This window comes from Chelonoidis abingdonii, chromosome 11 (genome assembly GCF_003597395.2).
Source record: "Chelonoidis abingdonii isolate Lonesome George chromosome 11, CheloAbing_2.0, whole genome shotgun sequence".
NCBI lineage: Eukaryota > Metazoa > Chordata > Testudines > Testudinidae > Chelonoidis > Chelonoidis abingdonii.
Window position 1 is genome coordinate 53557375 of NC_133779.1, and position 17331 is coordinate 53574705.

A 17331-nucleotide genomic window follows, 5' to 3' on the forward strand; every position below is an offset into this window, starting at 1 on the left:
AAGGTGTCCCTACCCTGGGCAGGGATTACCAGGGATCAGCCTGGTTGTATTGCTCTGTACAACTGGCAAGGGAGAGGATTCCAGGAGTGGGGACAAGGAACGATGTGCTTGCAACTCCTCCCCACGGGCGCCTGTGCTCTATTCCTTCCCCCTTCATTTCCCCATTCAGCAGATCGCCCACCCCAAGACAGATATGGAGGACAGAGCTGGGGAGAGTGCCACCACCTTTATTTGCGGAATTTAGACAGCCCATCGAGTACAATCAGGTTCTGCCAATGGGGCAGAGGGGAAAAAAAAAAAAATCACATCCTGGAGTTGATAGCTGCCAGAGTTGCGTTGGCAATCACTTCTGCCCCAGCTCCCCCTGATAAGCCCGGGTACATGGAGGGTCCCGCTGGGCAGCACCCTGATGGGATCTGGAAGCAGCCAGCAGGGTTTTCACAAGCTGCTCCAAAGAGGTCTGCATTCTTAAGCTTAGCCAGGGCCAAGTTGAGCCACTTCCTTAGACTGCACTGTCCCCACCTGTCACTCTGGCAGCTGGCAAAGAGAAAGGTACAGATCTGAGTTAATTAATGCTGGGTGTTTATTAGAGAGTGAGGAGGAGGGAGAGGAGAGACAGCTGTGTGCAGGTGGCAATTTATTCTGTGTTCGCTTCCGTCAGAGGGGGCTCAGTGCAGATGCCTTTAAGGAGGCGTTTGGAGAAACTCAGTGTGGGAGCTCACAGGCATGTACTGCATGGGGCCTGTAGGCTGGAGGGTAGCTGAAAGCAAATCCAGCTGGGCAGTGTAAATTCCTGACAGATCTTCAGTACCTGGGAGGCCTGCACTGGTCTCACATTATTCAAAGGGGATCAGTGGTCAGAGGAGACTGACTTGTAGTAGCAAGAGAACTGGATGCAGCAAGTTGGCACCGGGGACCAGGGCAGTGACTGTGCTGGCACACTGGGTCTAGAGATTGGGTCAGAGGAAGGGGATGTGCAACGTATGCTCAGCCGCTGGACCGGGCGTTAGACAGCGGCTGCTCTAGCAGACAGCCACTGGCAGGGCACCGGCCTTTAGGAGAAAGCTCTTGCCAGCTGAAACCAGAGCCGAGGGGAGTGAGTGTAAGAAAAGGAAGAGAGTTCAGAACAGGCCTGGCTCCCCCTTTCAGTGGCACCAGTGAGCGCGCAAGAGTGCTGCTAATGGCACAAGAGTGACAAAGGCCCTTTTAGGGCCCCACATCCCTAATACACTACAAACACTAACCTGCTCATCTATCCTGAAGGAACGCTGCAGTGAGATCTCCCCCGCTCCACCTCCTTTCGCTGCCCACCTGGGCTGGCTCAGTCACTAACAGAGCCTGTGCGCAAGGGAGGCAGAGACCAGCCCAAGGGTTAGCTCAGCTCTGCAGGACGCCCTACAACCAGCAGTAAGACTCCCCAGTCCTGCCTGTCTTAAGGGACTGGACACAGCAGGAAGAGGCTTGGATCAGTATCTCTTGGGCCGAGGGGGCTGGTTATTCCTTTGAACGAGGATTAGATCCCCTGCCCCGTGAGGGAGCCCTGAACAGCTGGGGCTGCTCCACCAGGACTCCAGCACCCCAGACGCTAATTATAAAGACTGAAGGCACCAGTTTGGGAAATTCTAGCCCAGAGGTACCAAGGAGGAACCACATGATCAGAGCACTCCAGGCATCTCTGCAGGGTGCATTCTCTCATCAACTGGTATCTCGTTAGACTTTCCGAAAGTCACAGACTGAGGCCATCCTATCTGGATTTTTAATTAAATGTTAATGAACCTGGCATGCTCTAAGCACTGCAGCATTTCCAGGGGGCTGTCCCCCCAACCTACACCCATCACCCTTTCCAATTGGTCGGCTGGTGCGTGTGGCAATCACATGATCCGACATTGGTCACCACCGGCGCTGGCTGTGTCTGACAGGTTGAGTCCATCGAGGTCAAAGTTCAGCCCAGGTGGCTGGGGAAAGAAAAGGGGAAGGGTTAGCATGTGGGAATGTCCGGCCCAGCCCCCTGTCCAGCTTTGGTGCAACTGGCTGTGAGCCTAGTGCTAGAAGAGGTGCTGGGCAGACGGCATGTGGGCAAGATGTTAGAACCCAGGAGCCCTTGCCTGGCACTTTTCTCCCAGCTCTGCTGCCGGCTCAGTGCAAGACTCTGGAACGGCCTTCCGATGGAAGTAGTGGGGGCAAAAGACTTATCGGGCTTTAAGACTAAGCTTGATAAGTATATGGAGGGGATGTTATGATGGGATAGTTTAATTTGGGCAATTGATTTTGGATTATCGGCAGATAAGTCTGCTCAATGGTCTGTGAGGGGATGTTGGATGGGATGGGAACTGAGTTACTGCAGAGAATTCTTTCCTGGGTGCTGGCTGGTGAGTCTTGCCCACATGCTCAGGGTTTAGCTGATCGCCATATTTGGGGTCGGGAAGGAATTTTCCTCCAGGGCGGATTGGCAGGGGCCCTGGAGGTTTTTCGCCTTCCTCTGCAGCGTGGGGCATGGGTCGCTTGCTGGTGGATTCCCTGCAGCTTGAGGTCTTCAAATCTCAATTTTGAGGATTTCAATAACTCAGTCATGGGTTCGGGGTTGTTATAAATGTGTATGGGCAGGGTTCTGTGGCCTGCCTTGTGCAGGAGGTCAGACTAGATGATCATATTGGTCCCTTCTGACCTATGAGTCTATGAGTCTATGAGACTCCCGCTCACGTCGCTTCTGTGGCTCCACTTCCTTTCGCCCCCTGTGGGGGGGAGGGGGGAAGTAATACTGATGCACCTGGGAGCTACCAGACCTAACCTGATGGGCACTTGGACGGAAGAGGCTTTATCCATTCAGCAGGTGGGACCCAGGCAGTGGCAGCACAAGCTCCCCATGCACACCTGCTCCCGCACCGGCTGAAGTCCCCATCCCGCCTAGGTACCAACTGCAAGAGTCTAACCTTCGTTTGGAGCCCGTCTTGGCCTCCAGCCAATCATGCGCTAGCTAGACATGATGTCAGAGAGCTGGGCAGATGGACCAGCTGGCGGTGGGGATCAGCACCGTCCCCAGGCTGCACTCCAGCAGGGAGATGGCCCAGTACGGACATCAGTTACATTCCCACTGTAATGGAAATCCTGATGCCCCCCCCTTCTCCAGCCAGGAGCATCCAGGTTGGGTTGCCTCCTTGTGTCACACTGGTTGTCTAGCTGTCCATGGCACACGCTGTCCAGCAAGGCACCATTATGGCCTCAAGTCACCCCCCTCTGCCTCCCTTCCATCCCAGCACCACAGTAGCTTTCCACCCCACACTGATACCAGGCCTTTATGGATCTGCCTGCCTACAGGAAGTTACTCATTACTCATATTCAAGTGGGCTGAGTGCTGTGCAAACACTGACACCATCCTTCACAATTGTCTTACAAGCTAATTAGACACAGGGTGGGAGGGGAAACTGAGGCACAGAGCCAGAAAGGGACCTGTCCAAGGCACACAGCAGGTGGCAGAGCTAGGAACAGAACCCAGCTCCCCTGACTCCCTATCCGCTAAGCCTCACTGCTTCTTAGCAAGAACTGTCAGGAGTACAGCTTTAGTGACTGCAGAGGATCTCTGGCCACTGAGCAGAGTGGACCTGTGTGTTTTAATAAAGGGTTAAAGTACGTCAGACGGGAGCGTGAACGACCCTGCTTCACAGAACAGCTTTCCCCCAACCCCTTCTGTTCCTGCAGCCTCCCTTTATGCTGCACTTATTCCTCCAGCAGAGGTGACAAGCTGACAGCCGTCCTGCCTTCCTGCACCCAGGCAGGGTGACCTCTAGCTCAGTGCCTGGCCTGGCTTCCCTCCCAGACTTGCTGCTCTGCAGCCTGCTAGCAAGGGTACACTGCTGAGGTCCCATGCTGGGAGCCGCCCAGCAATGTACTTCCAGGGTCCTCTCCTTTAGTTGGCAGAAACCCAGCAGCGACACACACACACGCCTCTGCCCCCAGCAGAGCTGCTAACGTGCCATCAGGAGAGAAGTTGCACCGCCCAAAAGCCATCTGGGGTGCCAATGACACAGCAGCTCTGCCTGCAGATCGGGATGTCGCCACCTTATCCCGCAGAGATGTTGCAAGGCTGTGCCTGCAAAGTGCTCTGGGCTGCTACCAATGTGAATATCAATAAAGCATTTCATGCCGTTAATCATCGCTGTGCTGTCAGACAGAGAGTTCAGCAGCTCCTCCTGCTTAAGCTCCTTGGCCAAGTCAGTTTGAGGAGGAGTGTGGAAAAACCAGCCAGCTCTCTGCCCTCTGAGCACCAGGCCGCAGGACACACCCATATCCTCAGGCAAGAAGGGTGTGTGGGAAAGGGAGTCGGAACAGTGACTATCTCTGGCCCCACATCACACTCTGGGAGTGCAGTGTGAGAGGCAGCTGGACTGGGCACTTACATGGTGACATTTATCTTCCAGCAATTCTCTCAGCTTCCTCTAGGACCTTCCCACACCCAGGTGGCTGGGTTAAAGCGGTCCTGACAACCCCAAGGCTCTGCAATCCAGGTGTGCCGGGTAATTTCTGGTGCACTGACAGGGAGATCCTCGGGGATCCTCTCCTGCACCCCTTCTCCCACCCCACGGAGTGAGACTAGCAGCTATCCATGAGGCATGGCCAAAGAATTCAATGGGAATTACTCCCTTCCTGCAGGTGGGGGAAGGAAGCAGACCTCAGTAGGACAGTTTCAGAGTTGGGAGCCTGAAGGTGTTTATGCTTCAGCCATATGATCCAAGGGCAAGGGGCAAAGTCCCATCCAATCACAGCATAACATGCCAAGATCCCATGGATTGTATGCAAACAGAGAAAGATACAAGCCAGGTGTTTCCCCAGCCAGTTCTCACCTGCACTGACTGCCTTGGGAGAACTCTAGGGAATTAAAAGCTAAGCAGAGGGGGGCCCAAGGAGCAAATCTCAGATTCTGATCCACATGGACCCAAAGACTTTGCTCTTCAGACAGGAGAGGTGGCATCACGTCTCAGCCCAGCTAAGCTTACAAATGGGCAGACTTTGAGATGTATTCTGTTCTGATCCCCAGGAATGCACTCCTAAGGCAGCCTTGGAATCCTACTGCAGTAAAGCCACAAGCTCACTGCTTCCTTGCTCTGGATGCCAGAGATCCTGATGCTTGGCACTCAGCCCACTGTGCACAGGCTCAGCAGCAAGCCCTGGCATGAGGGCATCGTCCAAATAGCCTGGACCAGCCTTGCCCCCGAATCCTCTCCCAAGAACCCACATCACACCCTGTGGATCTGGGAGCAAAACAGGCGATGGACAAAGTAATGTCTATTGCTCCAGGTAGATTACAGGCAAGAAACTGACAAAGGGTATAGGGGAAAATCCATTATCTCAGAACTAGAGTCCTTCTAAGCGTGTCACAGGTGCACATCAGAAGATTTCAAGGCAAAAGCACCACCCCCTTAACCTGCGATGAGACTCACCATCTTCCAGCAGTGTAGCACACATGACAACTGAGCAGTTCTCATTTGAGTCAGCAGAGGGCAGTGGCGCACCAGCTAGCTGATTATAGCACCTTCCCTGTTTTGGAGGGCTAAACTGAGCCAAGGACAGGTTAAGAGGGTCTCACAGTCAGCAAGACCCTGGAATAGGACTCCTGGGTCCTATTCCTGTCATACCTCCTTCCCCAAAGGAATTACAGCTCTCCTAGGAGATGGACAAGGTGCTAGACCCCAGAGTTTTATGCCGCCTAGACAAAAGCTACAGCATTAGACCAAACAGCAGCAAAGGCAGGCAGAGGACAAGCAGTTAAGGGGTTAAAGATTACATGGCTTGTGGAACATAATTCCTCCCCCCCATCCCCAACGAGGTGCAGCTCCATGGTCAGTGAAGGGTTAAGAGCTGCCTATTCTCAGGCAATTTATTGTGCCAGCGAACAGCTCCTAGAGATTGTTTTTCCACCCAGCGTCAGCTGCTCTGTAATGCCCAGTTAAGGGGAAGAGCCAGGGGCTGATTCATGGCTGTTTTGGAAGTCTTAGACATTTCGAAATGTCACTGCGCCTGCCGCTCTCGCAAACAGATTGTTTTGGCTCCTGGGCTCCATTAGTGCTAGGGCCTGCCAGTGAACAGAACTCAGTCCCACAGATGGCATTCCACAGGGGGCCTCTTTTCCTACCCCCAAGGTATCACTGGCAACAGGAAGGGGCTCCGACCAAGATGAGAGATGAGCACATGATCAGAATCCAAAAGGACACGTGTTCTCCCCATCCCCACCCCTCTGGTTAAGCCCTCTTATGTGAGAAACTTCCTTGGTGGAAAGGCTGCAGGGAAAGCGATTGTCCCAGCACCTGGGGAAGACCAGCAAACTGGAGCAGAGAGAGCCCTTGAGAGCAATTCACTGCACAACTAGAGAGCAAGGGAGAGCCAGCGGTCCCAAGTTACTCCAGAATGGCCATGTCCTGGTCAACACCCCCCTTTCATACCAGTACAACAATGGCAGTTAAATGTGTGGGATTTTTACAAATACAGTGATACCAGGACAGATCCTAGGGGGGACATCTGGTCTAGAGGTGCCTTACACTGGAATGGTTTATTCCCCTTCCCTTCTGGGCATAACCTACGCTGGGATAAGCACCTTTATACTGATCTAACTGCATCCGCACTACAGCTTGTGTGCAGACAAGCCCTGTCATAACTATAAAGGGAAGGGTAACAACCCTTCTCTATAGAATTCTATAAAATCCCTCCTGGCCAGAGGCACCAAAATCCTTCTTTTAAGAACCTGATTGATTTTTCATTGTTTTAAGATCCAAGGGTTTTGGATCTGTGTTCACCAGGACTAATTGGTGAGGATATATGCTCAAGCCTACCCTGGAAAAGAGGTGTAAGGACTTGTGGGGGAGGAATTAGTCTAAGTCTGCCCAGGAAAGGGTGGGGGATTAGGGACTTGGGAAATATTTGGGGGAAGGCAGAGTTCCAAGTGGCTCTCCCCTAAGATTTGGAACACGCTTGGTGGTGGCAGTTTACTGTTATCCTAAGCTGGTAAATAAGCGTGGGGGTCTTTCATGCAGGTCCCCACATCTGTACCCTAAAGTTCAGAGTGGGGAAGGAACCTGAGAAGCTCTGTAGCAGTCTCCCAGAAGTCTGAGCTCCAAAAACACTGCAGTGGGGCTGAAAACTTGCTCATCTGCTCCAAGGATGTTCCAGAGCCCCCCCCATTGCCAGGCTAGTGCCAGTGCTGGCACGAACGGTGAGAGCACAAGTGCAGACCAGCAGTGAAATGTTTCTACCAGCTTGCTTCGACAACGCTGCGACAGAGCAGAGCGATCACTCGGAGGGACACTGCAGGTGCTAGACCAGCAGTAGGAGAATGGTCCAACATGCCCAGTGCTGACACACCTAGGAGCATTGTAAGGCCCAGCTCTGGCAAGGGAGAGCTTGTCCCATGCATATAGCCCGTCACAGCCATACCCCCAGGCACAGCCCAGGCACCAGCTGTGAGACCAGGGACAGGGCCTATAGCTCAGATCTACCTGGGCCAGGCTTGGCTACAACAGATTCTGCCCAGTGTGGGTAGAAAGGCACAAAGGTTGCACTGGCCCTGGATCAGCCACCTCTAACCCCGGATCAGCCACCTCTAACCCCAGCCTGCAGTGCAGAGCCTTGGAGATGGACGTGCCCCAGAGGCCTGTTCCCAGCTGCAGAACCTGGACCTCTGGGAAAGACGTGCCAATGCTCGGGTACAATGGAGGCAAGGCAGCAGAGCAGTCTGGTCAGGAACATTACTGCTGGCTGCATGGAGAAGCAGAAATCGAATGCTACGTGCAGTCAAGGCCTTGGAACTATTTCCCAGCTCAGAGAAGCAGGTCCCAGGTCAGTGCTGGCCCCACCCGCATGGCATCCCAATAATAATAAATGCTTTGAGTAGATCTCGAAGCACCTCACTAGTTTATTATCCCAGCTGTCACAGACGTAGAGAGGCTGAGTGTCTGGCCCAAGTTCACAGAGGGGGGGGACTGCAATGGAGTAGGGGTTTGAACCTGGGGTCTCCCACATTCCAGGCTAGTGCTCTAATCACTTAACTATCCCCAGCTACTCACCCTCCCTACCAGAGGCACAAGTCTGAGTAGGGTGCACAGACAAGCAGTATCTGGTGGATTTGCTCAGGAAGATTTTCCTTTTAAAAATCCAGCTTCGCTGTTCTCCTGGGCAGACCCACCTGATCCTTTTCTTTTGCTGGAACCAGCCAGCATGGGAATTGGCACCATTAGGTGACAAAGAGTTCCACCTGACTAATTAGGCCTCTGCCTGTCAGTAGAGCAGATGACTGCAGAATTAGACCCCGGCACCACCTGATCAAAGCCCTCCAGACATTAATGAGAGTGCACAAGTCCCTTTCTCCCCAGAACCAGCATTATCCCCAGTTTACATTGGAGAATGGAGCCACAGAAACGACTGTCCCTGGTCACAGCACCCTGGTGTCAGAGCCAGGAGTCAAACCAGCACACAGAACTGAGTTTGGATTCTAGCTGCTAGAGAGCTCTCCTTGCTGGGAATATGCAGCGGCCACAAGCTTCCTGTATACCACCAAGACACTGCTTGATCCCATTGGGAAAGTCAGTCCTTCCACGTCCCTACCAGCCCAAAGGCACTCAGCACTGATCTAGTCGCTGCCTTCCGTTGCTAGATACCAACCAATGGAAAGAAGAATAGTGGAGCAGCTAGAGACAAGGTCCAGGGCTACCTGATAGTTCTACCTTCTCCCAGCAGACTCCTAGCTGAGCCTGCAGATTAGTGGCCCAATCCCTCCAGGTGCAGGAGGCTCTAAATTCCCACTTGACCGCTGCGGGGGCTAAGAGTGCCGAGACCAGGGCTGGGAATCAGGCCATGCCTACAGGAGGAACATACATCCCACACTCACCGACTCTCCCGCCAGTTCCTTGGGAGGGTGCCCCAGGTCCTGGAGCTGGAAGAGAGACAAGAGCATTAAGGAAGAGGAGCTCCAAGCAGCATGTGTCCAGCTGCACAGCACAGCGTGTGAGGGGATGGCTCAGGAAAGGCAAATCCTTGCCTCTCAGTGGCTGGATCCTGGCCCAGCAGAGGTCAGGAGTGAGCTGGGTTGTAACCAACAGTGCTTCTGTGACCTGAGTGACATGAGTCTGGACTCTCAGCCTGGTTCCTAGCGGACTGATGCTCTCAAAAGCCACCATCCCAGTTGACAGGCCAGGGACCCCTCAGCAGAGCCCATGGCTGGAAAGGGCATGCAGGCCCCCAGAGGCAGGCTCTACAAGAGGACAGCTGCTCACCTGCTGCATGAGATCCAACACCATTTCAAAGCGAGCTTTCTGCTCGGCGTCACTGTCCGTAGCCTGCTCAGCCTCGAACTGCTGGCAGATTTTACCCATGATGCTGTGCTGCTCCTGGTACTTTTCAAACTGCTCTTCAGGCAGGGTGTCGCGGTGGCTGCGCAGCCACTCAGGGTACTAGGAGCAAAGCACATGGAGATATGGTGACCCTCGAGGCGAGGAGCAGGGTCGTGCCACTCTGCCAGCTCCCAGCCGCTTACTTTTTCCGTGATCTCTTTGAGGGAGGGGTAGAGCACATCCTTGGACAGGAGATTCTGCATGATGCTTTGCATGATGGGTAAGATATTCCCCTCACCGTCGCCCTCTTCCAGGCCCAGGCCATCCATGGCTTTTGCCAGCTCTTCCTCTGACATGCTGGAGTTCTGGGGAGGGAAACCAAACCCCACAAATGAGGAGATTTGCATCCACAACATCATAGGGGTCAGAAAGAGTGCAGGCAACCGGCCCGAGGACTAGAGCACAGAGAACGTCCCTGGGAGAGGGAGGAGCGCCCCTTCCTGTGCCACCATCAATACAAACGAACGCTCTCCTGTGGTGCAGAAGCCAGACTGTTGTGCCCCAAACACCTCAGCAACCTGCTGCTTCCTCCTCTGGCAACTTTCAAGCTATTTCCCTTCAGGATCTCACCCCAGAGGAGTCAGGGTCTGGACCGGAAGTTACCTCATCTGAACTGGATCAGAACACGACCAAGCTCCAGGAATCTCAGTGGATGCTTTACCTGTAAGTCGTTGGCATTCTTAGCCAAGCCGCTGAGCGTCTCTTTCAGACAGGAAGTGAACTCTTGTTGGGATGTCGTGTCACTTCCTGTGGAGATCGGGGGAGAGATGCTAGATCAGACAAATACCCATGTTATTAAACAGGTTAAATTATGGCTCCAAGTTATTAGTGCTTCTATGTATGCAACAGTGAGAATTTCCAATAGCAGACGGGACTGCGGACCCAGACTAGCTTCGTATAACAATACTTCGCTTTCTCTGCCGCTCTTTTAATTCACAGACCTCAGAGAGCTTCTCAAAAGGTGCCTCAGGATTATCACACCCAATTCTGCAGGCAGAGAGAGAGGATGTGACTTACTTACCCAGGTCACAGAGTGGAACAGATTCAGATTTTCAGTGATAGTCTTCTTGTCTCATAGAATATCAGGGCTGGAAGGGACCCTTAGGACGTCATCTAGTCCCACCCCCAGCTCAAAGCAGGAGTCACAGAGCAAGGCAGAAATGGGAGAACTAGGCCCTCCAGACTCTCAGGGTGGTGCAGTGACCAAGAGACCACGGTGCCTTGCTGACCAGATGTGCCCTCGTTTCCAAGGAGAAGCAAACATCTCTATACCCTCAGATCTGCAAGGCGGACTCTGGTTTCCCTGCACATCCAGAGCGAGTCAGAGTCTGAAGACCCAGACAGTCACTGGGAAGAGGCTTCTTGGGGCTGCGGACAATATGCTCAGCTCTGGGCAAACTCTCTTCTGCTCTTCAGTTAGGAACGTGAAGGGCACATGGGTCAGGGACAAGATTTACAGACAGAGGAAACCCAAACTCTCCTGCAGCCCGTGCTCCTCTGCGCCTGAGCCCACGGCCCAGACATGATAGGAAGCTTTGTTTAAAGGAGACAGATTTGCTTTGCATGGGTTTTTTGCTCTCTTTAAATGCTTGTAAGGGCTGATCTACCCTAGAAAAGTGACACCAGTATAACAACGTTGGTTGGCAGTGATTTTGTACCCATCAACTTACACCAACACAGTCTCTTTTTTTTTTGCTGCTTCAGCTCAGTGGTTTGAGCAATGACCTGCTAAATCCAGGTTGTGAGTTCAATCCTTGAGGGGGCCATTTAGGTATCTGGGGCAAAAATACGTCTGGGGACTGGTCCTGCTTTGAGCAGGGGGGTGGACTAGATGACCTCCTGAGGTCTCTTCCAAGCCTGATAGACTATGATCTGTATGGGTATGAGGTAAAGGGTACAATGCAAACTTTTGCTGGCATCACTGTGGCCCACACGACAGCGCTGGCAAAAGCATCTAGGTAGATAGTCATGCTGGTGGTGGAATAACCTATACCAGGGGTAGGCAACCTATAGTACGGGTGCCAAAGGCAGCACGCGAGTTGGTTTTCAGTGGCACTCACACTGCTCGGGTCCTGGCCACCAGTCCGGGGGGCTCTGCATTTTAATTTAAATTTTAAATGAAGCTTCTTAAACATTTTAGAAGCCTTATTTACTTTACATACAACAATAGTTTAGTTATATATTATAGACTTATAGAAAGAGACCTAAAAATGTTAAAATGTATTACTGGAACTTGAAACCTTAAATTAGAGTGAATAAATGAAGACTCGGCACAGCACTTCTGAAAGGTTGCCGACCCCTGACCTATACCATGAAAAGCACTGGTTTGCCAGAACAAGTGGCATCCACACTAGGAGTGCTTTGCCAGTGCAGCTATGCTAGTGTAGACCTAGCCAAATTAAAGTGGTAAAAGTGCAGCTATGCTCTAAGCTTTTAGCAGCTGTGTAAGGCTTCCAAGTGAACAAACTGCATCTCAGTATTGTGTGCCATGACTACATGTTTTCTGCTATAATTATTCCTGGTCCTCTCTGCCATGACAGCCAGCCAGCATCACTAAGTGAAGTGGTAGTGGTTTGATTTTTTTTAAAGTGGTTTGATTCCATTTTAATACCTTGCTCTCCTGGTGATCAGAAGGAATTGGGTTTAGAAGCACACCTTAGGGACAGATTCAAACAGATTCTTTGTTTCATGGGTAGGTAATCTGAGTTGGCACAATAAAAGAAGGTATCTGTAAGTCGTTCTTTAAAGAGGGAATCTCATTCACAGCAATCATGGGGTTAGGTTACACAGGCCAGTTAATGAAACTGACAGCTGGCAAATCCAAAACTGATTAAAGGAAACTTTTTTTCACATGAGCCATGGATACTTGGTAGCAGTGAGTTCCACCGGCTACCACTGAGGCCAAGAGAACAGGGAGAATCAGAGAGGATACAACTTTATACGGATAATGAGTATAGCCAATATTAGTCTAGTAAATATTAAAAAATAACATTTTGCAAGGGCTATTCACCCTCTGCACAAGCCAGCCACTGATTGTTGGGCTCAGGAGCTAGCTGTGCATGGGACCGGCTGTCCCATACTTGCTAGATTTCCTGCACCTTCCTCTGAAGCAGCTGATACCAACCACTGTTGGAAACAGACACTGCTCCTGATGGCCCCCAGGTCGGGCCACTTCCATGTTCCTAACCCAAGGCTCCAGACTGTCCTTTGGTTTCATATATTTCACTCTACAAAAAAACTGGTGCAAGTGTGGCCCCTCAATGGCAGCCTGAGGGGTCAAGGGCTGATGGGGTCATGGAGCCAGAACTCTCCTCTTCCCATTCTGGTCAGGGTGGATGTACCTTAGTGGGATCAATACTGTGCTGGACGATCATTGTAAGTTTTACAAAGCTCTCTGGAAACCCATCATCTGATGGTCTCACAGCCCACCAAATGGGAGTTAAGCCCCTCAGCGCCACGGAAAGGTAGCATGATATCACATGGAGAAGCAACTGTCCTGTGGCCACCCAACGAGCCACTGACAGAAACCAGGAGTCCTGACTCCCAGGCCTCTGTGCTAACCCAGTGGGCAGCTAACTCCCCTAATGTTAAATCCAAACAGCTCCCCCTCCGGCAGAATCAATGTCACACAAAGGGTAACAGTGCCAAATCCACTCCTCACCAACTCTGCCAGCTGCTTCTGATAGCTTCTGGAACTGCTCCACCAGGTGGGGTTCTTCCTCAGCCAGCTCCTTCATGGCCTTCTCAAACTCCGCCGTGGCCTGCGACGCCAGCTCGCTGTCAAACAGGTCCTGGAAGAACTTCTCCTGGGAGGCAAAGAGGGAGTGCTGGAAGGAAGCAAGCAAACCATAGTATCACAGAGCTCTGTGCCCCACTCAGAACAAAATCTTCCCACAGGGACCAAGAGATGCACATGGGTGTTCCCTGGGCAACTGGATGGGACCAAAGCCCAGGAAGGACCACAGGCCTATTCCAGTGCTGATCCAAGCTTGCCAAGTCTGTGAAGCGGAGCTGAGTCTCCTGAGAACAGGTTCCTGCACCATTGCCATTCTGCTCCCAGAAATGGGGAACACAAAGATACAGCAAGAACAAAGACTTGTGAAAACAGAATAAATCAAAGCATTCAAAGTGTTCAGGCTGGGTTCAAATTTGAGGTAGAGATTCGGACCTTTCTACAGGCAGGGAAGTTCACGCCTAGAGGGGATGTGACTTGCCTGTGCTCATGTAACCCACATGCCTCCTGGTTGTGGTGTTTTGTCCCATCTAGTGGCACCGAGACTACTTGGAAAGAGATTATGAGTCTTCTCTACAGCCTTAGCTAACAGCCATATGCCTTTTTGCTCATGCAGTAGAGGTTCATTTAGCTCCAGATATCTCAGGTTCGATTCTGCCCGCCGACGACCAGGATCTGTCCGTGTTACACTCACACAGCAAGTCAGTGACAGACCCAGAAATCAAAGCCAGGAGTTCTGACTCCCAGATCCAGCTCTAGTCATTAAAACCCCTTCAAAAACACGATTCCCACTAGAGCTGTATCTGGGTAAGTCACAACAATCAGAAACAGTGACCTTTGCAATGAATGGTCCCAGACTAGCCCAATCCCTACCACCTCCACCCACTAGGAGTGCCCTTCCAGCTACAGAGCAGGACTGAACAGATGCTGCTTCCACTGTGTCCTGACCAAGCCACAGGAAGCAAGAATTCCAGAGACAAAGGGCTGGACCCCGAACAACTCTTGCCACACAGCTCCCAAGGCCTGATTCTGTGGACCGGCAGCAAGAACATTCTGGCCAATCACAACTGCAGTGACAGGGATCAAGGACAGGCAGCTCCTGAGACAGCAGAGTGCCTAGCCACATGACCAAGCCACTCTACTCATCCCCAAGAAAGACCACCAGTCAAAGCTACAGCCCTGATCAGCCAGCATATTTGGGAGGAAGGCTTGGCGGGAGGGGGAGTGGGGGAGAATGGGAAGCCAAGAATCCCCAGACAAGAGCCCTGCCCACAGGAGGAAGGGGCTCTACCAGATTTGTAAAGCAAGGGGAACTTCTCCCCGAACCCTCTCCACCCTGCACTCAGATGGACTTTCCGAGCTCATACTTGGGCTGCATCGCCTGGCGACTTCTCAGAACTGCAGGCATCCCCAGCTCCAGCAGCAGGGGGCGGCGGTGGGACCGGTTTGGTCTTCTCAAAATCACCAAGTGCACCTTAAAGACAGAAGCAGGGAGAGTTCACTTGCGTGGCTATAATCATGCAGGCCCCAGAAGAGGGGGAGACAGGAGGGGTTACACGAAGCTTGCTAGGAAGCAAAGGCAGCCAGCCCAGGGGAAGCCATGCACATTGTGACAAGGAGAAAGCCTTTAAGATACTCATGCTGCAGTGAGGGTCTGTCTACACAGCATTTTGGAACTAGTCTCCCAACCTGGGTTGACGGACTTGGGTTAGCAGGGCTCACCCTAGTGCTCTAAAAACAGCTGTATAGACAGCTGTCAGCCCAGGCTGGGAGGCTCACTCCAAAATACTGTGTAGACACACCCTAAGCAGCCTCAGGCAGCTTATACTGAGTCATACTTCATCATTAAAGCCATTGGCTTGCCAGGAACTACCCTCATGGCACAGAGCATTCCAAATCCTAGAGTTGCTGCAGATGAGGGTGGAGGGAGATGAACGTCCAGTTTTCATCCTACACTTGGTACTTTAATTTAAGCACACAGCTGCATGGCAACATAGCCATGATCCCTGCAGACCCAGCTTTGCGGGGCAAGTTCCCCCTCTCTCCAGGGGTACGTCCAGGCCGCATTGGCGGGTAGCGATCCATTTATCGGGGATCGATATATCACGTCTCATCTAGACGCGATATATCGATCCCCGAACGCTCTCCCTGTCGACTCCAGAACTCCACCAGAGCGAGCAGCGGTAGCGGAGTCAACGAGGGAGCCGCAGCCGTCGATCCCGCGCCGTGAGGCCAGGAGGAGAGTCGGAATCAGATAAGCTACGGTATTCCCGTAGCTGAAGTTGTGTATCTTACATCAACCCCCTGCCCCCCACCCCCAGTGTCAACCAGGGCCAGGGCTCAAGCTAATGCACTGACACAAGGCACCAAGCTGAGGGATGGTTAAAGGGACCCAGTCAGCTTAAACTTAACCCAACATTCAGATTTTGTGAAAGAGGATTTAAAAAAATAAATAAAATCTAAGCGCTAGTGAAATGTTTAAAGTTCATTTTTAAAAAATGATTTCTGTCTGAACCAAGCTGTGCGTCATGAGGCTGGCACCAGAAAAACGCAAAGGAAATTGGTCAGAAACTCCCGATGACCCAGAAGTCCACCTGACTGGTTTGCATCGATATTCGAACTGAGAGGCGTGCCGAACGTCAACAAGGAGCACAAAGAATGAGAAGGAAGGCTCCAGTCCTGAAAGCACGTTTAGCTTCACCACTGGCTATGACTTGACCAAAAGGGGAGCAGGACTATGAATGAAGTCACCAGATATTCAGTGTTTGCAGAACTGGGCCCTAAATTCTTAGCATTCATTCAGTTTAGCGATCGGAGATGTTACTAACTAGTTGAGAAAACTTTTTAGTACTATTCTGTAGTGTGACAGTGTCCCTTTAAGGATTCAGATTCCTGTAATACAGCAATCTGGGTCCAGTCTTAGAGCTTGTTGCAAACATAAAGAAAGTTAGTGAAGTGACATTTACAGTGTGATCCCTGCTGACTAAGAATTACCCAGATCCTACCATTTGTTACCTTGTTTCCCCCACCACAAATTGCTTGTTTGTCTCATCCATACTCTATGCCTTGGCTTTTGGGTGTAAACTCTGTGGGGCTGGGGCTGCCATTTCTTATACACAGCACCTATGACAATGGGGCTTTGTCTGGTTAGCCTCTGGGCCCTACTGCAATATAAGATAAAGCACTCCCACCAATGCCAACAATAAAGATCAGTTCATCCACTGAAATGCCACTGCCTCTGGGGTGAAGCCTGGCAACTGTTTAACAGCCACATAAATAAATTTAAGACAACTGAGGGACAAAATATCTTGTATCTAAATGAAGCCACAAGGAAATCTGAGCTGACACTCTGTAATCATCTAAGCAGCAACTCAGCCCCAATAGAGTTAATGGCCAGGCTCCTGTGAAAATGCCAGGGAGTCCATAACAAGCCCAGATGGCTGGGAACTTTCACTTCTCTTCCAGAGGTCACATCCTTCTGACCAGCAGTTCCCAACCCCTGCACTGGGTGTGGAAGAACTGGGATGAGGGTCACCCACTGAATCTTCCCTTAAGTCTCCCAAACTCTGTTAGTGCCCAAGACCAATGAGCGAGCCAAGAGGGTCAAAGACCAGCTGTTGGCAACAGATCCTCCTAGTCAGCTGAGAACTCCTACCCCGGACTAATACCATGGCACAGACCAGGCTCCGTCAGCCCAGAGGAATCACTGTTATTTCTACCCCAGTCGCCCCCAGTTAGGGGTCAGGGCCCCAATTTACCCCACCATATGGCCCTTGTTATGTCCAAGATGAAGGCTATTTACCAGTTTTACACACTCCCCGCCCCCCGGGTCTCCCGCGCTGGGATCTCAGCTTTGAATGTTTTAGCTGATAGCCCCCCCCGCCCCCGGCAGCCCCCTGAAATCCCAGCCCCAGGACAAGGTGCGTCCCTGGGGCAATGAAGGGCGCAGCAGGGGACCCACTCCAGCCTCACCGGCTCCTCCAGCCGCTGCCTTGCACAAGCCAGGCGGGGAGTCTCACGGGGCTCGGGGACCCCCAGGCCCCTGCGGACAGCGCCCCGTCCTGTGACACGGTCCCCACAGGAGGGAAGCCCCCGCCCCCATATGACCCCACCAGGCCTTGTCTTGCCCCCCGCCAGGATCCCGATCCCGGCCCCCTTACTGTCCAGCAGCTCGTCCAGCTCCCGGTCCGGGCCTGCCTGCCCGGCCCCCGCCGCCGCCATCTT

At 52.2% G+C, this 17331-nt stretch overlaps 1 protein-coding gene across 2 annotated transcripts; it reads right to left on the reverse strand.

Moving 5' to 3' along the window:
* Positions 1–207: 207 nt before the first annotated feature.
* Positions 208–17328, reverse strand: PEX19 (peroxisomal biogenesis factor 19). Of its 2 annotated transcripts, none has more exons than XM_032796300.1 (8): positions 17268–17328; positions 14475–14581; positions 13036–13201; positions 10036–10121; positions 9518–9679; positions 9258–9434; positions 8873–8917; positions 208–1955 (listed from the first exon to the last, which is right to left on the reverse strand). In XM_032796300.1, the coding sequence occupies exons 1-8, from the start codon at positions 17326–17328 to the stop codon at positions 1872–1874; spliced, it is 888 nt and encodes a 295-aa protein (XP_032652191.1). In that variant the 3' UTR covers positions 208–1871. The 2 variants fall into 2 exon arrangements, with proteins under 2 accessions (XP_032652191.1, XP_032652192.1); XM_032796301.2 differs by having other exon boundaries at positions 13036–13180; positions 17268–17325.
* Positions 17329–17331: the final 3 nt, after the last annotated feature.

Bases quoted from the DNA above. Each gene is read 5' to 3' on its own strand.
- PEX19 (XM_032796300.1), bottom strand. From the start codon at position 17,328: ATGGCGGCGGCGGGGGCCGGGCAGGCAGGCCCGGACCGGGAGCTGGAC. The intron at 10,122-13,035 runs GTGAGGAGTGGA...CGATCTCCACAG, and splicing joins AGAAGCAGCTGGCAGAGTTG to GAAGTGACACGACATCCCAA. The intron at 9,680-10,035 runs GTAAAGCATCCA...TTCCCTCCCCAG, and splicing joins AGAATGCCAACGACTTACAG to AACTCCAGCATGTCAGAGGA.